Genomic DNA, 24,825 nt, shown 5'->3' with positions numbered 1-24,825 from the left:
AGCCCCAGCATTGTGAGCCTCAAAGTGGAGGGGGGTGGGGGAGCGGGGGGGGTGGTTGTGGAGACGACGACAGTCCCAGGACCGAGTCCCAGGAGCGGGCACACAAGGAGTCCTTAATGCTGCACCTGGTGGATGTGAGGTATCCACAGGGTATTTATCCTGATCAGGTGACTCCAATCATAATTGTAACCAATACTATTTACTCCAAGGAGTTTGTAGATTGAGCGATTGCTATAGCGATCTCTAAGCCATCAAATTGCTGTTAATTAGTAACTCTGGGAACCAGTAGTTATTCAGTATTTCACAGCTGAATGCATTCCGCAGACCATCACTCTATCACCATGAAAACCACTTAGTCCCAAATGAAACCGCCACCCCCTCCCACCCACCCACCCACCTACCCCCGCCTGATGGTTCAGGTTGGTCACAATGAAGGAACTTCAAACATGAGTTTATTAAACTTTTACTGAACTCCAACTGAAAATACCATACAACGGAAAGTCCTTCCTGAGTCTGTTTCCTTGCTTGCAAGCAAAATTAAATGACATGTAAACATTACTTGTGATGGAGTCATGACCCACCGAGAGCACTTCTTCTATTGGTTTCTGCCCAGCACTGTATCAGCCGATGCTTTCACTGCTAGCGAAAGCCTAGCATTGCATCCCCACCCAAAATATCTCGCAGGACACCTAGGTCATTCAAGCGTTAGGGTGAATTTGGTGCTTCTCAATTTGAAGGATAGGAGAGTGGAACAGTGTTTTAAAAGATTTTGTCATCCAGTGCCAATACTCCCTCTGCCTTGGCCCAACACTGCCTGGATCCCAGCTCTGACACGAGACCTTGCCTGCTAAAGTTTCTTTCATTAAATGTTTCACGACCAGACTTGGCCCCCGCTGATGTGGGCAACGTGACAATGCCCACCAACTTCATGAAAACATTTTGTTTTGTGGGAAAAACCTTCCTTTGTTTGTTTCTAAACACACATCAGCAGAAAAAAAATTCCATCGGAATGCGGGTGAAGTTATGTCACCTGTTTGAGGTCATGGTAGGATAAGGCAGGATCTGGCCAAAAGGGACTGGGATCAGCTACTTGTAGGAAAATCCGCACCGGAGCAATGGGAGGCTTTCAGAAGGGAGATTGAGATCATACAATGGCAACATGTTCCCGTAAAGGTCAAGGGTGGTTCCAAAAACCACAGGGAACCTTGGATGTCAGGGGATATACGAGAATGGATTAGGAAAAAGAGGGCTTTTGGCAGGTACAAAAGGCTAAAGACGGAGGAAGCCCTAGAGGAGTACAAAAAGTGCAGGGGGATACTATAAAAAGAAATTAGGAGATCAAGGAGGGGCCATGAAATAACACTGGCGAGCAAAATAAAGGAAAATCCTAAGATGTTTTATAAGTATATTAAGGGTAAGAGGATAACTAGGGAAAAAATAGGGCCCATTAGGGACAAAAGTGGCAATCTGTGTGTGGAGCCGGAAGATGTAGGAGGGGTTCTAAATGAATTTTTTGCATCTGTTTTCACTATGGAGGAGGACGATGTAGACATAGAAATAGGGCGGGGGGACTGTGATATGCTCGAACATATTAACATCGAGAGGGAGGAGGTATTGGCGGTTTTAGCAGGCCTAAAAATGGATAAATCCCCAGGCCCGGATGAAATGTATCCCAGGCTGCTGTGTGAGGCAAAGGAAGAGATTGCGGGGGCTCTAACACATATATTCAGGACCTCTCTGGCCACAGGGGATGTGCCAGAGGACTGGAGAACCGCAAATGTAGTACCATTATTCAAGAAGGGAAGTAGGGAAAAACCAGGGAACTACAGGCCAGTGAGCCTAACATCAGTGGTAGGAAAATTATTGGAAAAAATTCTGAGGGACAAAATTAGTCTCCACTTGGAGAGACAAGGATTAATCAGGGATAGTCAACATGGCTTTGTCAAGGGAAGATCATGTCTGACTAACTTGATTGAATTTTTTGAGGGGGTGACTAGGTGTGTGGATGAGGGTAACGCAGTGGATGTGGTATACATGGATTTCAGTAAGGCCTTCGATAAAGTCCCGCACAGGAGACTGGTCAAGAAGGTAAGAGCCCGGTCAAGAAGGTAAGAGCCCATGGAATCCAGGGTGCCTTGGCACATTGGATACAAAACTGGCTTAGTGGCAGAAGGCAGAGGGTGATGGTCGAAGGTTGTTTTTGTGACTGGAAGCCTGTGGCCAGTGGGGTGCCACAGGGATCGGTGCTGGGTCCCTTGCTGTTTGTGGTCTACATTAATGACTTGGATATGAATGTAAAAGGTATCAGTAAGTTCGCGGATGATACAAAAATTGGTAGGGTGGTAAATAGCGAGGAGGGTAGCCTCAGTCTGCAGGACGATATAGATGGGTTGGTCAGATGGGCGGAACAGTGGCAAATGGAATTTAACCCGGAAAAGTGCGAGGTGATGCACTTTGGGGGGACTAACAAGGCAAGGGAATACACAATGAATGGTAAGACCCTAGGCAAGACGGAGGGTCAGAGGGATCTGGGTGTGCAAGTACACAGATCCCTGAAGGCGGCGGAACAGGTGGATAAGGTGGTAAAAAAGGCATATGGGATACTTGCCTTCATTAGCCGAGGCATTGAATATAAGAGCAAGGAGGTTATGATGGAGCTGTATAAAACACTGGTTAGGCCACAGCTGGAATACTGTGTGCAGTTCTGGTCGCCACACTACAGGAAGGATGTGATCGCTTTGGAGAGGGTGCAGAGGAGATTCACCAGGATGTTACCAGGGCTGGAGCGCTTCAGCTATGAAGAAAGACTGGGCAGATTGGGTTTGTTTTCCTTGGAGCAGAGGAGGCTGAGGGGGGGACATGATTGAGGTGTACAAAATTATGAGGGGCATAGATAGGATGGATACTGAGGAGCTTTTTCCCTTAGTAGAAGGGTCAATAACTAGGGGGCATAGATTCAAGGTAAAGGGCGGGAGGTTTAGAGGGGATTTGAGAAAGAACTTTTTCACCCAGAGGGTGGTTGGAGTCTGGAACGCACTGCCTGAAAGGGTTGTGGAGGCAGGAACCCTCACAACATTGAAGAAGCATTTGGATGAGCACTTGAAATGCCATAACATACAAGGCTACGGACCAAATGCTGGAATATGGGATTAGATTAGACAGGGCTTGATGGCCGGCACGGACACGATGGGCTGAAGGGCCTCTATCCGTGCTGTATAACTCTATGACTCTATGACTCTATGGTGTGGAATATTGCACCTGGTTCTCCGCCCTTATCATAAAGGATCAGCAGAGACTTTTTCTTGAAGACGTGGCCTCTGTAATCCACATTTATGAGCTTAGGCAAGCTGCAGTGGGACGGTTTTGGCCAGGACAGGGTTAAGAGCCTCGATGTGTGCATGCAGCATAATTCTGACATCTTTTTGCACATTGTGCAGAAATTGCTGCCCCAGGAGCCTGGAAGGTTTGGCCACATTTTGAAACAATTACTTCTGATTACCAGCCCTCAATTTAAACCACATCTGCATCATTCTTCACTTAGTAATCGGTTTAAACGTAGCTTCACATCAAAGTTATTTTGGCAAAGTTTGAAATCGGAGTGGAGCTCCCATACCTTGAAGGCATTCCATGTACTTTCAGCATCATTCCATTTCCTGCAGTACTGCCCGAGTACACACAGGGAAAATCGGAGGTGCTTTAATCCTGCTTCTCATTCCCTGACATCTACACAAAAGCTATTTCATTTTCTTTTTAAAGTTCCACAGTTTAAGGTTGGAAAAGGGGTAAAGGCCCCTCTGGTGTGGTATTGGGTCAAAGCTCCCAGGCTTGGTTCCCATCTGTGAGTTAACTGATGTTAGTTGGAGATGCTACAATTGGCTTTCATGCCACTCCTTTAACACACACACACACACACACACACACACACACACACACACACACACGGAGAGAAAAAAATCAACTTGAGTTCTCACCTGATCACTATTCTGTGACTCTTGCTGGAAAGTGCATGTGTGTGGGGGTGTCAGGTGAGGGCAGCATCTGCCTCAGCTGTGATTCCCCTCTGATTAAATACCCTGCCCAACACTCACTATTTAGCATATCAGAGCACATGAAGAATGGCCACTCAATCAAGCTAATGGAGGGATGCAATGCCTGGGGAACTGCACCTCAGTGAACGTTGGAGCTTTCAAGAGAGCAGGTGAGATTCAGTCAAAGGGCAGTTGTTGCCTGGGAGGTCAAATAAATTTCTGTAATATTCGTAACATACTTTACACACTCAAGTTGTCATCCTGTCTCCAATACTCTCCCATGTCGCTGTTGGGTTTAACTATGCTCCAATCATTATCCAATGGAATCCATCAAAAACTAGGAAAAGCAATGGTATACCCAACGTATTCCATTCCAATTCACCCAGTAACAGGCCAATTATCTCTCCTTGTACGAAACGTATTCCATTCCAATTTACCTCACAATATGCTTCTTCCTTAGATTGCCTCACACGCCAAATCCCAGTAAAATGAACAAGGACATTCAATGACAGAAGCTTCAGGTTAAACTATCTATAGCAACTCATGGGGAAATTTATAACAATGCACACACACACACATCAATACTTTACTTAATATATATGTAACTCTGATTTTAACACTTTGCTCCATTTATTTAGTGTCCATCAGTAAAGGGTTTCATTCTTGGAGCTACATCCATTCCACATTCGTAAGAAACTGTTCCTTTTGTACTAGGTTCTATTGGAACAAACTGAGCCACAGATACTAACTGCAGCACTTCATTCCCAGGCACACCTCAGTCGCCCCTCCTGGTGTGTTCTGCCGCTAACCAGGCCTCTGGTTCTGCACGGTTTCTCCTTCACTCACTCAGGAGTCCCCTCACTAGGGTAGAGTTTCCACTTTGGGCGCAATCGGTGATCTGGGCACAAATTGCGCCCATATTGAGAAATGGTTCCCGCCCCGCCAAGTTTCTGCTCAAACTCATTTGCACATCGCCGAATGCAAAATCTGCCATGAGCCGGCACAATCGGGCAGCGTTTTAAACGGTCATTTAAAAAAAACATTTTGCTTTAAAAAAAAAATTCTTGATATATTTAAGAGTGGTATGTTGCTGCAGTTTGATTAAGAGAGCTGAAAATGCATTTATCACTAAAAATAAGCATTTTTAATCAGTGCATCAATCTACCACCTATGAGTAACCTGATTCTAAATGACTGAAAATGTCTTTTTAAAAATACACAGAACCATTTTCTAGTTATATTGGTGTACAGTAGTCAGTTTCCTTGCGCCCAAAAGAACCAGCTTAATATTTGGAGCCTCCGCGAAGGCTTGCAGACGAGTGCAATTAGCGGAAGCTCCCAATGGTGATTAATTCATCCTGGGGTGCGTGGCCGGCTTCTAGCACGATGTTCTTTAAATTAGCGCACACGATCGCGGAAACTCAATTCACGTTGAATGTAATTTGCGCTTAAAATTCCGTGATCAGGCGAATGGCCCGGAAAAAAAACAGTGCAACCAAGTGGAAACGCTACCCTGGTGTCTTTTCTTACATCACATCGAATTGACTTATGACTTATCATAACTAGATAAGCCTAATTAGGGAGCCCAGCTCGCAGACAACAGGCTTCCTCAGACAGCCTTCTGGCGAGGGGATAGTTGTGTGTGTCTTGGCATAATGTGTTACTGTGTACACAACTGTGTCTTGTCTTTTGTCTCTCCATGTGGAAATTGGTCAAAAAACAGTATCCCTCGAGTGACAGAAAGAAAATAAGTTTTTTTCTGAAATGTTTGGAAAGAGCGTGCGATGATTTTGAATAAACACGGTTTTATTGGACCCTTATGTGTGTGTTAAAGGGGCAAAACTATCCTGCAACACAGAAATTCCATGATTCATGTTCCAGCTGGTTAACATTGTAGCTCTCATGGGGACGGTTGTAATTTTAATATCACTGACATTTTGAAACGGACTCAGTCTAGATTATGTGTTCCAACTATTGGCGGCAAGAATTGCTGGGTGAGTAGCAACATCATAATGGCTTTCATTAAATCCCTTTTATTAAATGGCCTCATTAAATCCCATTAGTTAAATCCTGTTCATTACATCCCATTCACTAAATGGCATTCATTAAATCTTGTTCCTCAATGGCATACATTTAATCATGTTCATTAAATAATCTTCAGTAAATCCCATTCGTTAAATGCCATTGAATGAAGTGCATTTATTAAATGGCCTTCATTAAATCGTAGTCAATAAATGGCCTTCATGAAATCCTTCTCATTAAATCCTGTTCACTAAATGGCAAGAATTAAACTATGTTTATTGAATGACCTTCATTAAATCCCATTCATCAAATACTGTTCATTACCTTCATTAACTCCGGTTCATTAAACGGCATTTATTAAATGTCATGCTTTAAACCATGTTTATTGAATGACCTTCACTAAATCCCATTCATTAAATATTGTTCATAAAATCCTGTTTATTAAATTGTGTTTGTTAAATAGTGAACATTAAAATATGTACCTTAAATTGTGTTCAATAAAATTCCCATTCATTAAACAATCTTCATTAATTCTGGTCATTAAATATCCTTCATTAAATGATGTGCATTTAATAGTGTTTATTTACTGGCGTGCATTCAATGGCCTTTATTAAATGGTCTTCACTAAGTCCTGTTCATTAAATGGTCTTCAATAAAGGGCATTCATTAAATGGTGTTTATTGAATCCTGTTCATTAACTGACTTTTATTAAATAACATTCATTAAATCACATTAATTCAATGGCCTTCATTCAATTATCTTAATTAAACAGTGTTCATTAACTGACTTCCAAAAAATGACCTTCATTAAACCCCGTTGATTAAATGGTGTTCATTAGATGGGGCTCATTAAACAGTGTTCACTAAATTACATCATTACGTGGCCTTCATTAAATCATGTTCATTAAGTGGTGTTCACTAACGTCACGTTATATCACTTTCGATAATGTCACGTTAAATAGTGTGCATTAAATGGCGTGCACTCAATTGCATTTATTAAGTCCTGTTTATTAACTGGTGTGCGTTAATTTATATTCATTAGAAGGAATTTGTTAAATTACGTTCATTAAATGACATGGATTAATTTGCATTCATAAAATAAACTTATTAAATCTTTTACAGCTAGTTGAGTACTTTTTTTTGAAGCGTAGTCACTGTTGTAATGTAGGAAACATGGCAGGCAATTTGCATACAGCAAGATCCCACAAACAGCAATGAGATACATAACCAGATTACCTGTGTTTAAAAAAAAAATATTGGTAGAGAGATAAATATTGGCCAGGACACCGAGAACTCCCCTACTCTTCTTCGAATAGAGTCCTGGGATCTTTCACGTCCCCGAGAGGGCAGATGGGACCTCGGCCTAACGTCTCATCCGCAAGATGGCACCTCTGACACGATGGGTCGAATGGTCTCCTTCCGTGCCATAAATTTCTATGATTCAGACAGTGAAACATTCCCTCAGTATTGCAATGAAGTGTCAGCTTGGAATATGTGCTCAAGTCTCTGGAGTGGGGCTTGAACCCGCGACCTTTGGACTCAGCGGCGAGCCAAGGCTGATGGTGTTTATACAGCACCTCATCTCATCTCTCAATGTCCCGACTTCATATACAATGGGCTGTAGTGTACACTCTACTTGTTGTTTTAGGAGTACACAGAAATGACATTAATGCTTCCCTATAGTTATTACAGTAACAGTGATGGCTGCACTGACCAGTCATTGCATATCCCAAAACTGTCCCAGTGCAGCGTCTGTAGGTTTCATGGCCTCAAACCGAGGGGCCATAGCAGCTTTGAGCAGCATCTGCTATTTCCGCAATAACAGTGTTGGCTCAGTACAGTCACAGATGGTGCCCACAGTGTCTTCACATCTACAATAAAGGGAGTTTACTGGGAACTTTACACAAAACCTTTTACATATAGATTGAACTTCTCAAACTCCCAAAACACCTAGACTGTAAAAAAATCATGGTAGGCTTAAATTTCTGACAGGAATTTTAATAACCTAAGCAGCCTGCCTTTTCATGGCGAGCAATCTCTGGGTCCCTGAGCATTTATAAATCGTTTTACCGACATCTCCGCTCAGCACCCCACATCTTGGACCGGTTGCAGTTCTGTCCCATTGTCTCATACATTCATAAACCTAGTACTGCTTATTAACAGGCAAACTGCGATAACCCAACGGGGTGACGCCTTTGTTAAAATAGTGGGCAGAGAAATGTCACGTGAGTGCACTAAGCATCCATACACTGAGATAGCAGACAATCAGTGTCAGCGGCTCTGAAGCAGCAGAGACAACACGTTTGATGTGGTAACTTGTGTCTCATCCCATGCACTCAGCATTCAATCTGATCGCTGCAAGATCCCGAGGAGGTTGTTCTTCGCTGGCAGCTGGGGACACGTGAACTTTGTCAGTTGGCCTGACACGAGATTAGATAGGGCCTGACTCGATTACACTCAACGGCTGACTGCCAGAGATTGTGCAGCGAGTTCCCAGTCTGAAGCTGCAGTAACTGTCTTTAATTTGAGCAGACTGCACATTCCCAACATTTTTCTGGAATTACGAGTCAAGCCCATTCTTTTGCTATCAGCAGCTTCACTCCTGGAACACGGCCAAACGTTCTGGTACAAACTGGAATGAATGGAAAAACCCCATCCTGCCTGATCCCTGTATCTGTGCAGTCCTGGTGTAAGAATATCCTGATACACGTATCCTTTATCCCAGTCCTAATCCGTCTCTGCCTTAAAGCTAACAACAGCATAATGAAACCTACCAGTTGATGCAGGCAGGGCTCCAGCTCAATGAAACACCGGGGACCATCAGCAAACAAATTGCATCGGCCCTTCAACAGGCATTGCTCAAATAGCTGCGGAGCCGCGCTGACAAACTAAATACAACAATGCACACCCCGCATACAGGATCAGGAAACCATTCCCTCTATGTAGAGGCTCGCAATCTTAGTGCATTAAAGTGAGCAAGGCCACACCTTGGAAATTATGTACTATTATTTTGCCTGTCCCATTCTAATGCATGTAGGATGTTACTGAAGGAATATAGAGGACAGCGAGGCTGGGTCAGCATCAATAAATCTAGACTCAGCTGCAATATCCTCAAATCTGCTATCCCCGATGTAATAATCCATGGAATGAACCCACACCAGAGTAATAATCCCCGGAGTGAGCCCCACCAGAGTAATAGTCCCTGGAGTGAGCCCCACCAGAGTAATAGTCCCCGGAGTGAGCCCCACCGGAGTAATAGTCCCCGGAGTGAGCCCCACCAGAGTAATAGTCCCCAGAGTGAGCCCCACAGAGTAATAGTCCCCGGAGAGAGCCCCAGCAGAGTAATAGTCCCTGGAGTGAGTCCCACCACAGTAATAGTCCCTGGAGTGAGCCCCACCAGAGTAAGAGTCCCCGGAGTGAACCCCAGCGTAATAATCCCCCGAGTGAGCCCCAACAGAGTAATAGTCCCTGGAATGAGCCCCACCGGAGTAATAGTCCCTGGAGTGAGCCCCACCGGAGTAATAGTCCCCAGAGTGAGCCCCACCAGAGTAATAGTCCCCAGAGTGAGCCCCACAGAGTAATAGTCCCCAGAGAGAGCCCCAGCAGAGTAATAGTCCCTGGAGTGAGTCCCACCACAGTAATAGTCCCCCGAGTGAGCCCCACCAGAGTAATAGTCCCTGAAGTGAGTCCCACCAGAGTAATAGTCCCTGAAGTGAGTCCCACCAGAGTAATAGTCCCTGGAGTGAGCCCCACTGCAGTAATAGTCCCTGGAATGAGCCCCACTGGAGTAATAGTCCCTGGAGTGAGTCCCACCGGATTAATAGTCCCTGGAGTGAGTCCCACCGGAGTAATAGTCCCTGGAGTGAGCCCCACTGGAGTAATAGTCCCTGGAGTGAGCCCCACTGGAGTAATAGTCCCTGCAGTGAGCCCCACCGGATTAATAGTCCCTGGAGTGAGTCCCACCGGAGTAATAGTCCCTGGAGTGAGTCCCACCGAAGTAAGAGTCACAGAAGTGGGCCCCACGAGGTATCAGCGTTAATGCAGAACAGGACGAAGTAGCAGAGACATTCCTGCTGGGGCACCAGTGCCCCCAGGTTAGAGATAAGCGCTTTCAAAGAGGCAGCTGAACAGAGTCTGCAGCTTCTGTACAACAATGGGAGCTGTGTCTCACCTGAAACCCAGAGGCACAAGCAAGTACTTACGAGAACACAAGTGAAGGCAGTCCCAGCACCTCTGAAACACTGTCTCGTGTTTCTCCCCTATAAATTACACAATCCTTTACCAACATAAACCACTAGATATCTCAGTCTCAGCTCGGACCAAGTGCTGGATATCCATGTGGGCTTGAAACACATTTATTGTACACTAGGTCACATGGGCCAAGTCACGCTGACATCTTATTAAATAAAAGATAAAAGCAGCAGCCACTTACTGCAATGGGCTTCCTTGCCGTTTATTAAATAGCAATGGGAACTTCACGGAATGGCCAAAAATGTATTTGTTAAATAACAGCATTTGATGTTCACCATTTAATGGAAGGTTTTCTGCAGATTTATTACTTCAAAGCAGCAGACTTTGAATCCAACTGGATTGCACTAAATTATACAAATGAAATAAGAGAGGTGGGATTAGTAAATTCATCATGCAGCAGACAGGAGTGGGCCATTATTTTAAAATTAATAGATGCAGCAGTGTCCACAGGAAGATTTTTAAATATTAATTTTGCAGATGCAGGCAGGAGTGGGGCCTGAGGAGATGGGAAGGGAATATTTTTAAATTGCTATATAATTGCAAGCTGGGTCAGGGCTGAAAACATTCAAAAAATAGTTTTTATTCAAGGCAGCAATGGGGCAGAAGAGAAGCATTGAGCTGGGGGACTGGGTCACAGGAGGGGGGCCGAGCTGGGAGACTGGGTCACAGGAGGGGGGCCGAGCTGGGAGACTGGGTCACAGGAGCGGGGGCCGAGCTGGGAGACTGGGTCACAGGAGGGGGGGCCGAGCTGGGAGGCTGGGTGACAGGAGGGGGGGCCGAGCTGGGGGACTGGGTCACAGGAGGGGGGCCGAGCTGGGGGGACTGGGTCACAGGAGAGGGGCCGAGCTGGGGGACTGGGTCACAGGAGGGGGGCCGAGCTGGGGGACAGGGTCACAGGAGGGGGGCCGAGCTGGGATATAGGGTCACAGGAGAGGGGCCGAGCTGGGAGGCTGGGTCACAGGAGGGGGGCCGAGCTGGGAGACTGGGTCAAAGGAGGGGGGCTGAGCTGGGAGACTGGGTCAAAGGAGGGGGGCCGAGCTGGGAGACTGGGTGACAGGAGGGGAGCCGAGCTGGGAGATTGGGTCACAGGAGAGGGGCCGAGCTGGGAGACAGGGTCACAGGAGGGGGGGCTGAGCTGGGGGACTGGGTCACAGGAGGGGGGGCTGAGCTGGGGGACTGGGTGACAGCAGGGGGGCCGAGCTGGAAGACTGGGTCACAGGAGGGGGGCCGAGCTGGGAGACTGTGTCACAGGAAGGGGGCCGAGCTGGGGGACTGGGTCACAGGAGGGGGGCCTAGCTGGGGACTGGGTCATAGGAGAGGGGCCTGGGACATAGGAGAGGGGCCTGGGAACATTTTGCAGCAGAGAGCGGGGTCTCAGGAGAGAAGCCGATGGACAGCGGGATGCTCGGAGGCTATAAGTGGCAAGTGGAGAAGCTTTTTGAAGACTGGGGAGATGGGAGGAGTGGGGCAGGGTTTGCCCAGATGCTGCAAGAGGTGGAGAACATTGCAATGGCGAGCATAGGCAAGCAGCCCCGAGCACATCAGGGGGCAGTCAGCCGGAATTTCAGAGGTCTTGAGTGGGAGGAGTGGGGAGACTCATGGAGTTGGGCCAGGAGTTGTGGGGGAATCAGGGGAGTAGGACAGAGCACAGAGAGGAAAGAATAAAACACTAGCAGAGGCGGTACAGCTAAGGCGGCTACTGGGGACAATAACAGCCAGGGAGGACACCAAGGCCAAGAGCTACACAGCAAAGCCAGGAGAGGCCACTGAGAACAACCAGGCAGAACACTGGTCCTGAGGGTGAAATAAATGCAAGTATAGAAGTCTAAAAAGGAAACTTATATGCATAAAAGGCGGAAAAATGGCAGCCGGAGCTGGGGATTCACTGAGCGAGTTCCACCAAGATGCTGAAGCCTGCAACTACAACGTGACAGGCAATTGTTTACATACAGGATTTCCATTATAAATATTTATATATAGCCAGCCAAGCTCTACCACTCCACCACCTCTCGACCCCTCCACTGCCTCTGTGCTGTCAGATTGCTATCCAACATCAAGTCTTGGATGAGTTGCAATTTCCTCCAGTTAAACACTGGGAAGACCAAAGCCATCGTCTTCACCACCCGCCACAATCTCTGCCACTGACTCCATGCCCCTCCGCAGTCACGGTCTCAGACTGAACCAAACTGTTTGCAACCTTGGCATCCTAATCGTCCCTCAGCGGAGTTTCCGACTCCATACCCTCCCCATTGCAAAGGTTGCCTAATTCCACTTGCATAATATTGCACACCTCTACTACTGAAACCCTCACCCATGCATTTGTCACCGACAGACTTGACTATTCAGTGCAATCTTCACCAAACCCGCACGGCGGAAACCTGACCCAATCGGATCGGCCGCCTGTTTTACACCCCACCTGATTTTACGTTCTGATCTGTTCCCGTCAGTTTCCCACTGGGCAAGATAAGGTAAAATGACCCCCTTCCCATGCTGTCCAGGCTGGCCTCCCATGTTCCACCCTCTAAACGTCAGCTCATCCAGAACTTTACCCCACACCAAGGGCCAGATTTTCAGTGTGCCGTGAGGCGGGCTTTCAGGCGTGCGGGGGGCAAAAATCCCAAATTCGGGGGTCCTGACACCATCCCGCCCAAAACCCGCCTCCACGTAAGTTTCAAAGGAGGCAGGTACCCACCCCGCACTGGGACCCGCCGACCCAAGGCGGGAAGGGATTAGTGCCAATTAACTGCCTGTTAACAGGGAGTTAACAGGCAGTTTTTAGCCTAATCACTATTTTGAGGGGTGTCGTATGGGATTCCCGACGGCTCCAAACCACGCCAGGTTAGAGCAGGCGGGCCGTCGGGTTGAAGGACTTGGAGGGGTCGCAATGTCGGTGTTCAGGTGAGTGATGGGTGCATGAGTGCAAAGGTAAGTGTGTTTGGTGTGTCTAAAGTGTGTAAAGAAGTTTTACTTACCTGTACTTACCTTAACAGCCTTTCTTCCTCTAGGCTGCGGGAGTCCATCACTCAGCCAGAACTGAAAGCTGAACGGCTGCGATCTGTCAAAAGTGACAGCCTTCAGCTTTCAGTCCCGGTGACAGTTCTAACTGAGTCTGCGTAGAAGGACTCAGGTTAGAAGTCAGGCTGTCAGTGTTTGACAGCTTCAAACAGCTGTGAAACACTGATATTTCATCTGTCAAAAACTCTTGACAGATGAAATTTCAGTCTGTGATGTCACCTGTTGCCGGGTGGCCCTTAATTGGCCTGCTGAGCCCGCTGGGCGGGCTCAACAAGGTCAATCAAGGGAAAATCGCGTCGATTGGCCGGACGTCGATGGAGGCGGGACTAAAACCCGAAAGTTGTAGTCCCGCCTCCTTCCCGACAGCTTAAGGAAAATCCAGCCCCAAGTCTCACTCACCCCTCACCCCATCCTTGCTGACCTACATTGGCTCTGGTGCTTCAACCCCTCCAATTTAAAATTCTCATCCTTGCATTTAAATCCCTCCATAGCCTCATCTCTTCCTAACTCTGTAACCTCCTCCAGCGCCATTAACCACCACCCCACCCCCCCCCCCCGCCCCCCCAATGCATCCGTTCTTCTGAATCTGGCCTCTTGCGCATTTCCCCATCCCTTCAACCCTCCAATGGCGGCCGTATCTTCAGCTGCCTGGTCCCCATGCTCTAGAATTCCCTCCCTAAACTGCGCTGCCTCTCAATTATGCTCTCTTCCTTTAACATCCTGCTTAAAACCTACTTCTTTGACCAAAGTTTCAGTCACCCCTCCCAACGTCACCTTCTTTGTCTTGTAACCCAATAACGGAAAAAATGAATGCCAATACAATGGAGCCGACTACTACGCTGTAGAAGATCACTGCGTCGTTTGCACATGATGTCACTGCAATGCAAGTTACACAAGGCTGTTCCACCTGTCTCCGTCCCTCTCCCCAAGCAATCCAGATATTGAGTGTTTCTTTAATATGGACAGGTGAAGTTCAAACATTGCAGGATACAAACTGTACCCTGACTAGCTAATCCAACTCCCTCGCACTGAGAGGTCCAGTAACTGCTCCCTGCCAGCACCCTGTACCTCAACTGATATTAATCACATGGTCAAGCTCAGTAATCCCTCCCAGTCAGCAACATGCGTCATTGACTCAATCCCCACTGACGTTGATCCAGCTCCCTCACACGATTGGACTCAGTAACTCCTCCAAGCCAGAGCCCTATGTCATTGACTATCTCTACTAATGTTAACCCAGCCCCCTTGCACTGGAAGGCTCAGTAACTGGTCCTCACCAACACTAACTGTACCTCGACTGACATTAATGCAGCTCAATCATAATGTTGAACTCAGTAATCCCTCCCAGCCAGCACTGTGTCACTGACTCCATCTCTACTGATACTAATCCAGCTCCCTCATACGGCTGAGCTCAATAACTCCTCTTCACTAGTGCCCAGACTGTAATTCAACTGATACTATTGCACAGAGCAATGTCACCCTCACCCAGTTGTGAGGCAACCTTCAGCCAACTGTTTATGGATCAAAAAAAAATTCACTCACTTCCCAATGACATAGTTTGTGTAAGAAAATGGCACAAGTACAATTGACTGACAGACACCTGGCTTTTCTCACTTCAAAGGGTGCCTGACCCAATTTAAGTATGAGGGAGACACATAGCTGTGTCAGAATGGCTGCATCTAGAGGCTTGATTACATTCGAGTCACACCTTTCAATTTGTTGCAATTTAGCAGTAGACTCACAGTAAACATTCAGGGCTCTTGGGTGCAATTATCCGGGAAAAATCAGCCCGTCTGGACCTGCAGCTGACCTGTGCTGTAAATCAGAAGATTCCCATTTGGCCAGGGTATGCAATAGATGGGAAGGTGGAAACCTCATTACAAGTATTGGGCTGAAGTGTATAAGTTCACAAACTGAGCCTGGACATCCCATAGTAACCCTGGTGCACTGAGCCTGGACATCCCATAGTAACCCTGGGGCACTGAGCCTGGACATCCCATAGTAACCCTGGGGAACGAAGCCTGGACATCCCATAGTAACCCTGGGGAATGGAGCCTGGACATCCCATAGTAACCCTGGGGAACGGAGCCTGGACATCCCATAGTAACCCTGGGGCACTGAGCCTGGACATCCCATAGTAACCCTGGGGCACTGAGCCTGGACATCCCATAGTAACCCTGGGGCACTGAGCCTGGACATCCCATAGTAACCCTGGGGAACTGAGCCTGGACATCCCATAGTAACCCTGGGGAACTGAGCCTTGACATCCCATAGTAACCCTGGGGAACTGAGCCTGGACATCCCATAGTAACCCTGGGGAACGGAACCTGGACATCCCATAGTAACCCTGGGGAACTGAGCCTTGACATCCCATAGTAACCCTGGGGAACGGAGCCTGGGCATCCCATAGTAACCCTGGGGCACTGAGCCTGGACATCCCATAGCAACCCTGGGGAACCCATTTGGTCTGTAATTCAAAAGTAGTTTTTGATAGTAGTTGAACAGCTGGAGATGATTTTTTCCTTCACATTCTGTGGGATTATTTTGCGTTTCCATTTTGTTTTCTTTGTAATATTTTTCTTCATTACAGCAGTGACTGCACTTTGAAAGTACTTCATTGGCTGTAAAGCACTTTGGGATGTCCTGTGATGATGAAAGGCGCTATATAAGTGCAAGTTCTTTCTTTCTGTTTCCTGTTTTTTCACAATGATGTAAATCACATCTGTGCATCACATTCACACCTGTGACACTAGTTTTAGAAAAAAAATTGCCCAAGAAAATTATTTTAAAATAGCTTTCAACTAGCCAGAATTGAAGTGGACCTGATCCCTGGGGTTCTCTACTGCTCCGATCATTGTAAAAAAAAGTCTCACACAATGGTAAAGTATTGTAAGATTCATCCCAATACAAGGTGGATGGTCCATAACCCTATAACTGAACAGTCCCTCAGAAGGACAGAGATGTGGCCTACCTCGCTCACACTGCGGCCCAGTGAACCCGTACACACACGCACAGCGACTCGGTCCGATGCACCGTCCTCCGTTCTGACAGCCGTTTTTACACACAGCTAATAAGGAAAAGAGAAAACATCTATTGGCAATGTGTCCGCATCATTGGTTTGGTCAATGACACCAAGAGTGATTTTATTTTTACCATTTCAAATAAATTAAATACTGTTTAGATTCATTACAATTTTTAATGGAAACAAACGTAGGTCCTTACAGATTCTCAGCACAAGTCAACGTGAAATTGCCCTGAAACGTCATACAGCGCAAACTGGCATCTTATATGGATCATGGCTTCCCGGAAACTTTCCAACTTTGTTCAACGAAGTTTGTGCCAAAATAACTTCAAATGTGACAGATGTAGGTTGTCAGGAAGATATTTTAAAATATGCCTTTAATTCCATATAGGTTACATCAATGGGAAGTGTAACAGGCCTGCCATTAGTGATGCCATAGTCATTAGTTCCACCCAGGCCTTATTTATAATATTAAGTCTATGCTTGAAATTATCAGTGACCCTTGTTCACAGTTCCTGCCATTATAAACAGATGCTGCCCCAATGTCTCGATTATCCGGTTATATAACCTGATATCTGACAGCTGGAATCTGGGATCAGCTTCAACTGGAGGTTGTGGGCAAGGGCTGACTTGACATCTTTCATTTGCCCACGTTCTGTATTTGACTAGGACCCTCTGCCACCAAGATTCATCAACTGTGATGTCTGCGATGAAGGCAGACTTGGTTTGGATGCTTGGCACCCAGGATGGATGATGGTGCTCATTGCACATTTTGGGGAGAATTCACCAGTTTTGGTCAATAACACAGCCAGTGTGGCTACTAAATATTAAAGCCGGGTAATCAAGGTTAACCACCAGTCCAAATAGTTAAACTTGCGCCCTATTTGTACAGGATGAAGACCGACGGTCTCCACTGCCATCAACACTCATGCCAGGCATTGGTGCAAAACAGGCATCTGGTGCAGGAACCCAGTGTGACCGCAGTCAAACCTCGGAGCTTGTTAAAAGCACAAGGGGCGGTCTCATATCACAGCAGTACAGTTATCACCCTGCATGATTAGCTACAGACCACTGCTGTTTTCTAGACAGGTTATTACTCAATGAAAAAAGATTGAAATTACTTGCAGCTCTGCTGTTTCTATAAGGAGTGGGCAACACTTGCACTGCTCATCATCCTACTCAGTTCCTCTCCATTCTGTCTGTGCTCTGGGATCCAATTTAAAGTCTATTTGCGTTACTGTGATGTTGATACTCACGCTGCCCACAGTGCGTCCCGGTATATCCTTTCTGGCAAACACAGCTGTCGTCCGCGCAGGACCCACCATTCATACACCTGACATTACACTGCTGAACTGCAAGGAGAACAGAGGGGTTAGATGTCTCTGCACTTACAGAATGACAAAAATCAACTTTGACTTCTTCACATGTGGCATTTGTTGCTGCTGCGCTCGAATGTGGCTCGAAGGCCGCACCATCAATGTGTTCAGTAAGGCTCAAAATCCCATTCACTTTATTACAGGCTCTTCTTACTCAGCGGACAGGATTAACTGAAAGCTCACCTCCCACCTCGTTACTTCTGACTCTGACTGCCTCACCTGTGCCTGACTGTGTGTGACCTATTCCTCAAAATACTGTGATACTCCCAAATTTGATTTTCTATAATTGTAGATGGAGGTGTACTTAAAAAATCAGAATAAATTAATATTACAGATGATTTAATATCACACGAACTGGGAACGGTCCAATCAGTGGAAGATTGATTCGCTCAAAATGAATCAGTGTGTTGACATTAAAACTGCCCCGAGAGGGGGATTTGCTCCTCTCCGAGTTGATCTGAACTGGACTTCCCTCGTGGCACTGTTTGCCAACTCTTAATTGGCTTCTGGGTGGGCACTGGGCAGAAAAGGGATCTTCAGTGCTGTAGGGAGGACAGGTGGAGTCCACACACCTGCACCAGCTGGAGTTTTGTCGTTACTAACCAACCTTGGGGTCATATGGATCACGTTCATCCTTACGCCATCTATCCTCCTGAATGGAGCACAGTGGAGTGAACTTTCACCTTTTCCGCCTGGGCGGAGCGCAGAGAGAGAAATCTCGCAGGGAGGAGGAGATGCCGGTAACAGAGCCCGACTCATTGTCCTTCCATTTCAATTAATGGAACGAAAATCAGGAGGGCTCCATAATTAGCGTGCGATCCTCCCTGCCTAGTTCGCCTCTCTGCGTTCAGCCCAGGCAATGTTTGGCGCACAGACATTAAAGACGAGAGTTCACCCTGCTGTGTTCGCCAACTCGGGAGGGGTCAGTGAAAGAAAGAGAATGGAAATAAAAATAAATGATGCAATATAAAGTTGATGGTGCTGGTTTTGAATACTGCTGTGAATTGGCCGTTTGAAGCTACTTGTTGGCCTCTACTCTGATGAGCTTTCTGCTTTCTCATCCAGCTCACACCTTTGTGTTTATTTATTTAAAAAAATATTATTTCAAAGGCTAACAGCTAAAGGAGAAGGTGTGGATGCAAGAGGCCTGAGGTGAGTGGGGGGTGCAGGGGGAGGAGGCAGCGGGCAGATTATTAAAACATTAATACATTTTTAAATCCTTGCGAAAACAGTGTGGCTGCCAGCTGTTATAACAGAGGAGAGAATCAGGCCCCACTCACTCACTTATAATCAATAATAAAACCATTGCCCACCCCCCTATATGTGCATGTGGCTGACGGGGGTGGATTTGTTCAATCTTCCCTACCTAGTAATGGTAAAAGACTCGATGGGCCGAATGGCCTCCTTCTGTGCTGTACTATTCTATGATTCTATGAAATGTTAAAGAAAGAGGTCAAAAATATCCCACTCTGGTTTTGTTTTTTTAAAAATTAGAATTAATTGTCCGCCAGATCACCACTCTAACCACAATGGAACCATTTGGAAATATTTCTTAAATATTGGTTTGGTTTCTAAGTTACAGCTGTCTAAAAACACACTAGGATTGCATTCTCCTGATCTCCCGCTGTAGTTTTGGTGTAAACCCCAGGAAATGGCGAAATTGACCTTTTACACAGTTTCTCCAAGGTTTCTCCCGATCTGCCGATGAAATTATGTAGAAAATACACAATTCTGCCCCACAATATCTTATTTCCAGATGTTTGTACATTTTTAATAATACTTTATAATTTTTGCATGTTTATATCCAGGAATAATCACTAAACGTTATGGGGACAAAATTCCCCTCGTTTGCGCCTCCGGTGAGAGACACTAACTAAAAGCAAATGGCTTTTCGCGCCCCCCGCCCCCCCCCCCCCCCGAGGCGATAACCATGTCTCCCACGAAATTCCGCGGGAGGTTAACGGCGGCGCTACCGGATATCGCCTCGATTTGTGCCCGGAAATTATGACATCATCTCCTGGCGCAGCACCCTGGTAGCGTCTCGGGAGAAAAATTCCCTCTCGCCCCCCACAGCAGCTCTGGGCAATGTTACCGACTGCTGTAGGGGTTGCGATAAGTGAGGCCGGCCGCTCGTGGGGTGCAACTTAAAGGCGCGGTGGCTGACGAACATCAAAAAAACAAAAAACAAAATGAGCACTGGACTTGGGTTGAGAGCCGCGATCGGTCAGCCCAGCACTCCCGCATCCCTGTGCTCCAACAGGTGCCAGAAAAAATACAGAGCTCACAGCGGGAACCCTTCCCTTTAATTGAGGGAAGAGCCCCTGCAACGTGGCAGCGCCAGGCGTGGCCACACGTGGCGCCGCAGAGCACATCGCCCGGATCAGGACATTCCCTGCCTCTTGTGCGCCAAGAGGCAAATGGAGTGCTTGTTTTAGCGCTCCACTTCCCCCTTGGAGCAAAAGATGGGAATTTCTCAAATGTTTGGAAAGGTTAGTGCCTGGCACTAACTTTTCAAACATTTTTGACTTAGCGCCCCAAATGGCCCTCGAGGGGAATTTCTCCCCCAAAATCTTTATGACCAAAGCAAATGACTATTAGCAATTGAAGAGTAGGATATGTTGGCACAGTAACGGGCTTTGAAATCACAGATGCTCCAGATGGGTCAATGTTCCTTGCTCTTGTCTCTTCGCTCTGTCCCATCATGATCTCCACAATTATTGTGATTATCCCAATAACATTCAACACCTGTCACAGCCCAGTGATTGTTTACAGTGTAAAATAATACTCAACTGGCCATCCTGTTTATGGATAGGTGAATTTATAGTTCTAGATGGACAAGTGTCAGCTGTGGCTCAGTGGTAACACCCTCGCCTCCGAGCCAAGAAGGTTGTGTTCAACCCACTCTAGAGGCTTGAGCACAAAAATCTGAGCTGATACCCCAATGCAGTACTGAGGGAGTGCTGCACTGTCTTTTGGATGAGATGTTAAACCAAGGCCCAGTCTATCCTCTCAGGTGGACTTAAAAATTCCACGGCACTATTTAAAAGAGCTGGGGAGTTATCTGGCTAATATTTATCACTAAATCAGATGATCTGGTCATTATCATATTGCTGTTTGTGGGACCTTGCTGTGTGCAAATTGGCTGCTACATTACAACAGAGACTGCACTTCAAAAGTACTTCATTGGCTGTAAAGTGCACTGGGATGTTCTTGGGACGTCCTGAGGTTGTGAAAAGCGCTGTATAAATGCAAGTCTTCTTTCATCCTGGGAAACAAACTCTCTCCCAGTAACTTCCAGATTGTAATTCACATGAAAAATCATTTTAGTCCACTCGCTGCACCAGTCCTTAGAGTTTGAGCATCTTCTGCTCTTCTAACTTACCACCAAGAGATTCCTCAAATAGCATGAAGCCATGGGGCTGTTCTAATTAGCTCTGCAGTTCATGTGGGTGCAGAACATGCCCTGCGCTGATATTTCACTGCAGACGTGTAACTCAGGCTGCTCTATGCTGTCAGTAATCAGAACGATGATTCACAGTGCTCACCCATTAACCCTCTCACCATGCCTGGAGGCCATGAGCTTTGAGCCAGCCAATTTAAACAGAGTTTAAATCTGATTGACATTGTTCATTTCTGAATGAGTCAAATTCTTCTTCAGCTGGAATGCATTTGGAACTGAAGATAAATGTTCACTTTCTGATTGCTCATGTGGGTACCTCTCAGAAACAGAAACACATCACATCATGTGACCTTTAACCCCAGTCTGCATCAATCAACAGATTTATTTTCAATATTATTTTGCCCCAGGTTTCCCCCCCCGCCCTCATCTTTTGAAGGTGTTGGCTCCTGCTGGGATGAGAGTCCTCCAGTACTTCACCCCTTCCTCACCATGACAACCGAGTGCTAACAGGCTATTGGATGCCATAGAGTTATCACAGCCGAGCCTGAATCTGTCCTCACCTGATGTATACATGTCCACTTTCCACCAGAAGTCTTTGGATAACAATCAGGTGCAGGGATGCTGGCTGACCTTTTGCCTTCCCTAGCTATAGGGGGTGGTGAGGCTAATTGTAGCCCTTACTCTGCTTTTCTGACTTTTTCCTTAGTTAAGTTAATAATCAAATCAGTACCCCCCTGCATTCAGCCCCTATACTCCATACCTTGCAATACATGTCCTATGGTAATTAAGTTCAATGTAGTCGGCATAAGGATTGCCCTCGACTATTAAACATGTACTGTATGGTTCTTCTCTCTCTCTGGGACAATCTAGCCTTAAGCCAGGCTTAGTGTGGCTGGGAAAAGAAAGATACTGGGAACTTGGAGGGAAGCCAATTTCCCCAATCTCAATTTGAGAGGAAGCAGAATTCCAAGGGTCTGGAGAGGGAAACACATAGGATAATGAGGAGGGGGGTTAACTATTAAACCATCGAATTTTTGGCTTTCTGTGTTAACTGCAGAGAGTGGAATTCACTTTGTGAGGGACCATCACTTGCCCTGTAGATCTTCTGCCAAAATCGATATAAAAATGTTAGAGCAGGACTAAACACCAAAGCAACTCAAGATTAAAAAAAAGCATAGGAAACTAGGTGATTTCATGAACTGATCCTGAAACAGCTGGAGTCATCGTTCCCCAATGAGGACACAGGCTGTTATAATCTACTGCCAAAAAAAAATCATTAGTTACATCAAGGCTCAGGGAGCCAGTTATCCGACAGCATGCTGTACAACGTGCAAATACCTCTGTGGGAAGCTGGAATATGATCTGGTTCCTAGAAGATGAAGCTGGGATAGCACAGTGTGTTACTGGCATGAGATATCTGATGCAGGACAGCAACCTCCTAGCTGTTCAGTCCAGGTGCATTCTGCACTAACACTGCCCACAGGTCCTTGTCCATGCAAAGCTAATTATAACTGTAAAGTCTGTGGGTTGTATAGCGAAGTAATACACAGACTACAAGAGTAACTTAAACAGGACTTTACTATTCGAAGGTCAGGGCGAATCTGCCCAATAAATTCTGCCACAGCACTTATATACCGGTGTGGTCACCGTTGGTATTACAGTATACAGCAGCCAGGATAAAGTAGTGCCACACCTAAAATAGTTCTCTTAAAGGTGGACGGTTACATACAATAGTTCTCTTAAAGGTAGAACAGCTACATACACTACAATCCTCCCTTTTTAGCTTACAACATACTTATTCCCCATTAACATAACATCATAACATATCCAACTTCATGTTACAACAGTTCACAGAGGTAGTCTCTGCGGAAACAGTTCACAGATTCAGTCTCTGCGGGAAACAGTTCACAGATTCAGTCTCTGATCTTCTTGACTCGGTCCGGACCATGCCTCCGTGGTGTAGTCGGGTCACCTTGCTAGAGGGACTCATCCCATAGTCCTTCCCTAGACTTAACAGCTTTACTTCCATCACTTCTGAACCAGCATTGCTGACTTTTTAAAACAAACAATAAACAGTTGGATTGCCTTGGGAAATTTTCCTACCTTCCAACTGATTTGGCTCCGTTCGGGGGACCACGTGTGTGATCGGGTAGAGGTAATAATGGTTCAGATGGTTATCATCTTCTGCTTCGTCTTTTCCTTTTTTGCTTCTTGGAGACTCTCGGAGCTCCATTGTCAGCTGCCAGCTGTAACGCCACCATCTCCCTATGTTCCTTAGACTTTAAGTGATTCATCCTGATTTCGGCACTTTGGGAGTTCTCGGCACAAGCTGGGCAGACCAGGTCCTCGTAATATTCAGTGTCACTCAACAGATCATGGTAATATTCGGTGTCGTCCTGAGCTAGGCCAGCGAGAGGGTCTTCTATTTCCTCCTTACCCAGCTGGACGTTAGCCGACTTTTGTTCCAAATCCCGACATCTGTCCTGAAGAGACTTCATCATGCGTTCAGATTCATCCCGCTTTTTCTGGGCTTCCTGCAAGTCTTTTACTAATGACCTCATTTGTGATTTCAATACTTCAACTTCATTCGGAGATTGATTGATCGGACTATTCAATCCCTCTACTGAAGTAGCTGTTTCAGTATTCTGTTGTTCTACATTGCCATGCGTCAGCATACTTTTGGCATCCAAGGGCTGTTCTGCTGCAGACTTCTCAGTCTGGGTTGCCACCTCAGCTCTTCCAATGACTTTTGAGAGCTCCCTTCCCTTTGAAGATTGAGGCTCGTATTTAAGTTTTTCCCATTTTAGAGTTTTATCCCTCAGCATATGAATGAGTTGGCTGACTGTTAACTCTTCTGCCATCATCCCTTTCCCATTAGCTGCAGGGCTGTTTAGAACCTTGCACTGGGGTCCCTTTGCTGCTTCTACTTCGCCATCATCCGCAGCCTCCACCATTCGAATTTCCACAAATGAATCGTCCGGTGATGCTGCACCCGACTTCAGTAGGAGCTCGGAATTCATGGCGACCAAATCAGCCTTTTCTGCCTGCAACCTGCTAACAAGCGCCTTCAGTTGCTGAACATCTTGCTCCACCAGATTAGAGCACGCACCTTCAGAGACCGAATCAGCTTTGATTCGTTTGGCCTCCTTGCGCAGACGGTTTGTGTGCTCCTGCTCCATTTTCTCCCCCAGCTGCTTCTGTTGTCTTTCCAGATTCTCCCACTCTGTGGCCAAGAACTTTTTCATTGCTGTTGTCTCTTGCTCAAGACAGCAACTCAATTGTTCTAATTGCTGTTGTAATTTGAAATAAAGTTGAGTTTGAGCTCGGTGTTCCTCAGTAATGTATATGTCTGTAAACTGGACAGACTCAGAATTCTCTGTCAAACTATGTTGTTGTTGTTCAGTGGAATTCTGTTCTGAAACTTTGTTCTCCTCTGGAGCATAAGCCTTTATGCACGCCTTCATTTTTCCAACCTCAGTCAGCAAGTTCATTTTAGACTTGTCTTTCATACTTGGGCTGGTCTCATCGTCATCCGTTTCAGAGTCTGAGCTGATTGTCTGCACCGAGTCCTCACTCGTTATTGCTTTTAGGTAGTGCCATTCCATGTCCATTTTCTTGATCCACTCCCATCCTAGAAGTGGTGGTCCTCCCTCAGGTGGTACATATAAGTCCATTCCTGGGTGTTCTTTGCCCCTGTCTCTCACCTTGACTCT

General features: G+C 46.4%; 1 protein-coding gene across 1 annotated transcript in view; it reads right to left on the bottom strand.

The window, feature by feature from the left end:
• Positions 1 to 24,825, bottom strand: part of LOC147108243 (fibrillin-2-like) — a 125,503-nt gene that overhangs the window by 77,395 nt on the left and 23,283 nt on the right. Inside the window, exons 4-5 of the mRNA XM_086005999.1 lie at positions 17,593 to 17,688; positions 16,286 to 16,381 (exon numbers count right to left, since the gene is read on the bottom strand). Of these exons, the coding sequence (XP_085862125.1) occupies positions 16,286 to 16,381; positions 17,593 to 17,688 (192 nt within the window). The remainder of the gene's footprint in view (positions 1 to 16,285; positions 16,382 to 17,592; positions 17,689 to 24,825) is intronic.

This window comes from Somniosus microcephalus, chromosome 13 (genome assembly GCF_052327205.1).
Source record: "Somniosus microcephalus isolate GS21.2 chromosome 13, FLI_Smic_1.0, whole genome shotgun sequence".
Classification (NCBI taxonomy): domain Eukaryota; kingdom Metazoa; phylum Chordata; class Chondrichthyes; order Squaliformes; family Somniosidae; genus Somniosus; species Somniosus microcephalus.
Note: the sequence above shows the minus strand (reverse complement) of the source record. Positions and strands in the feature narration are given on the sequence as shown.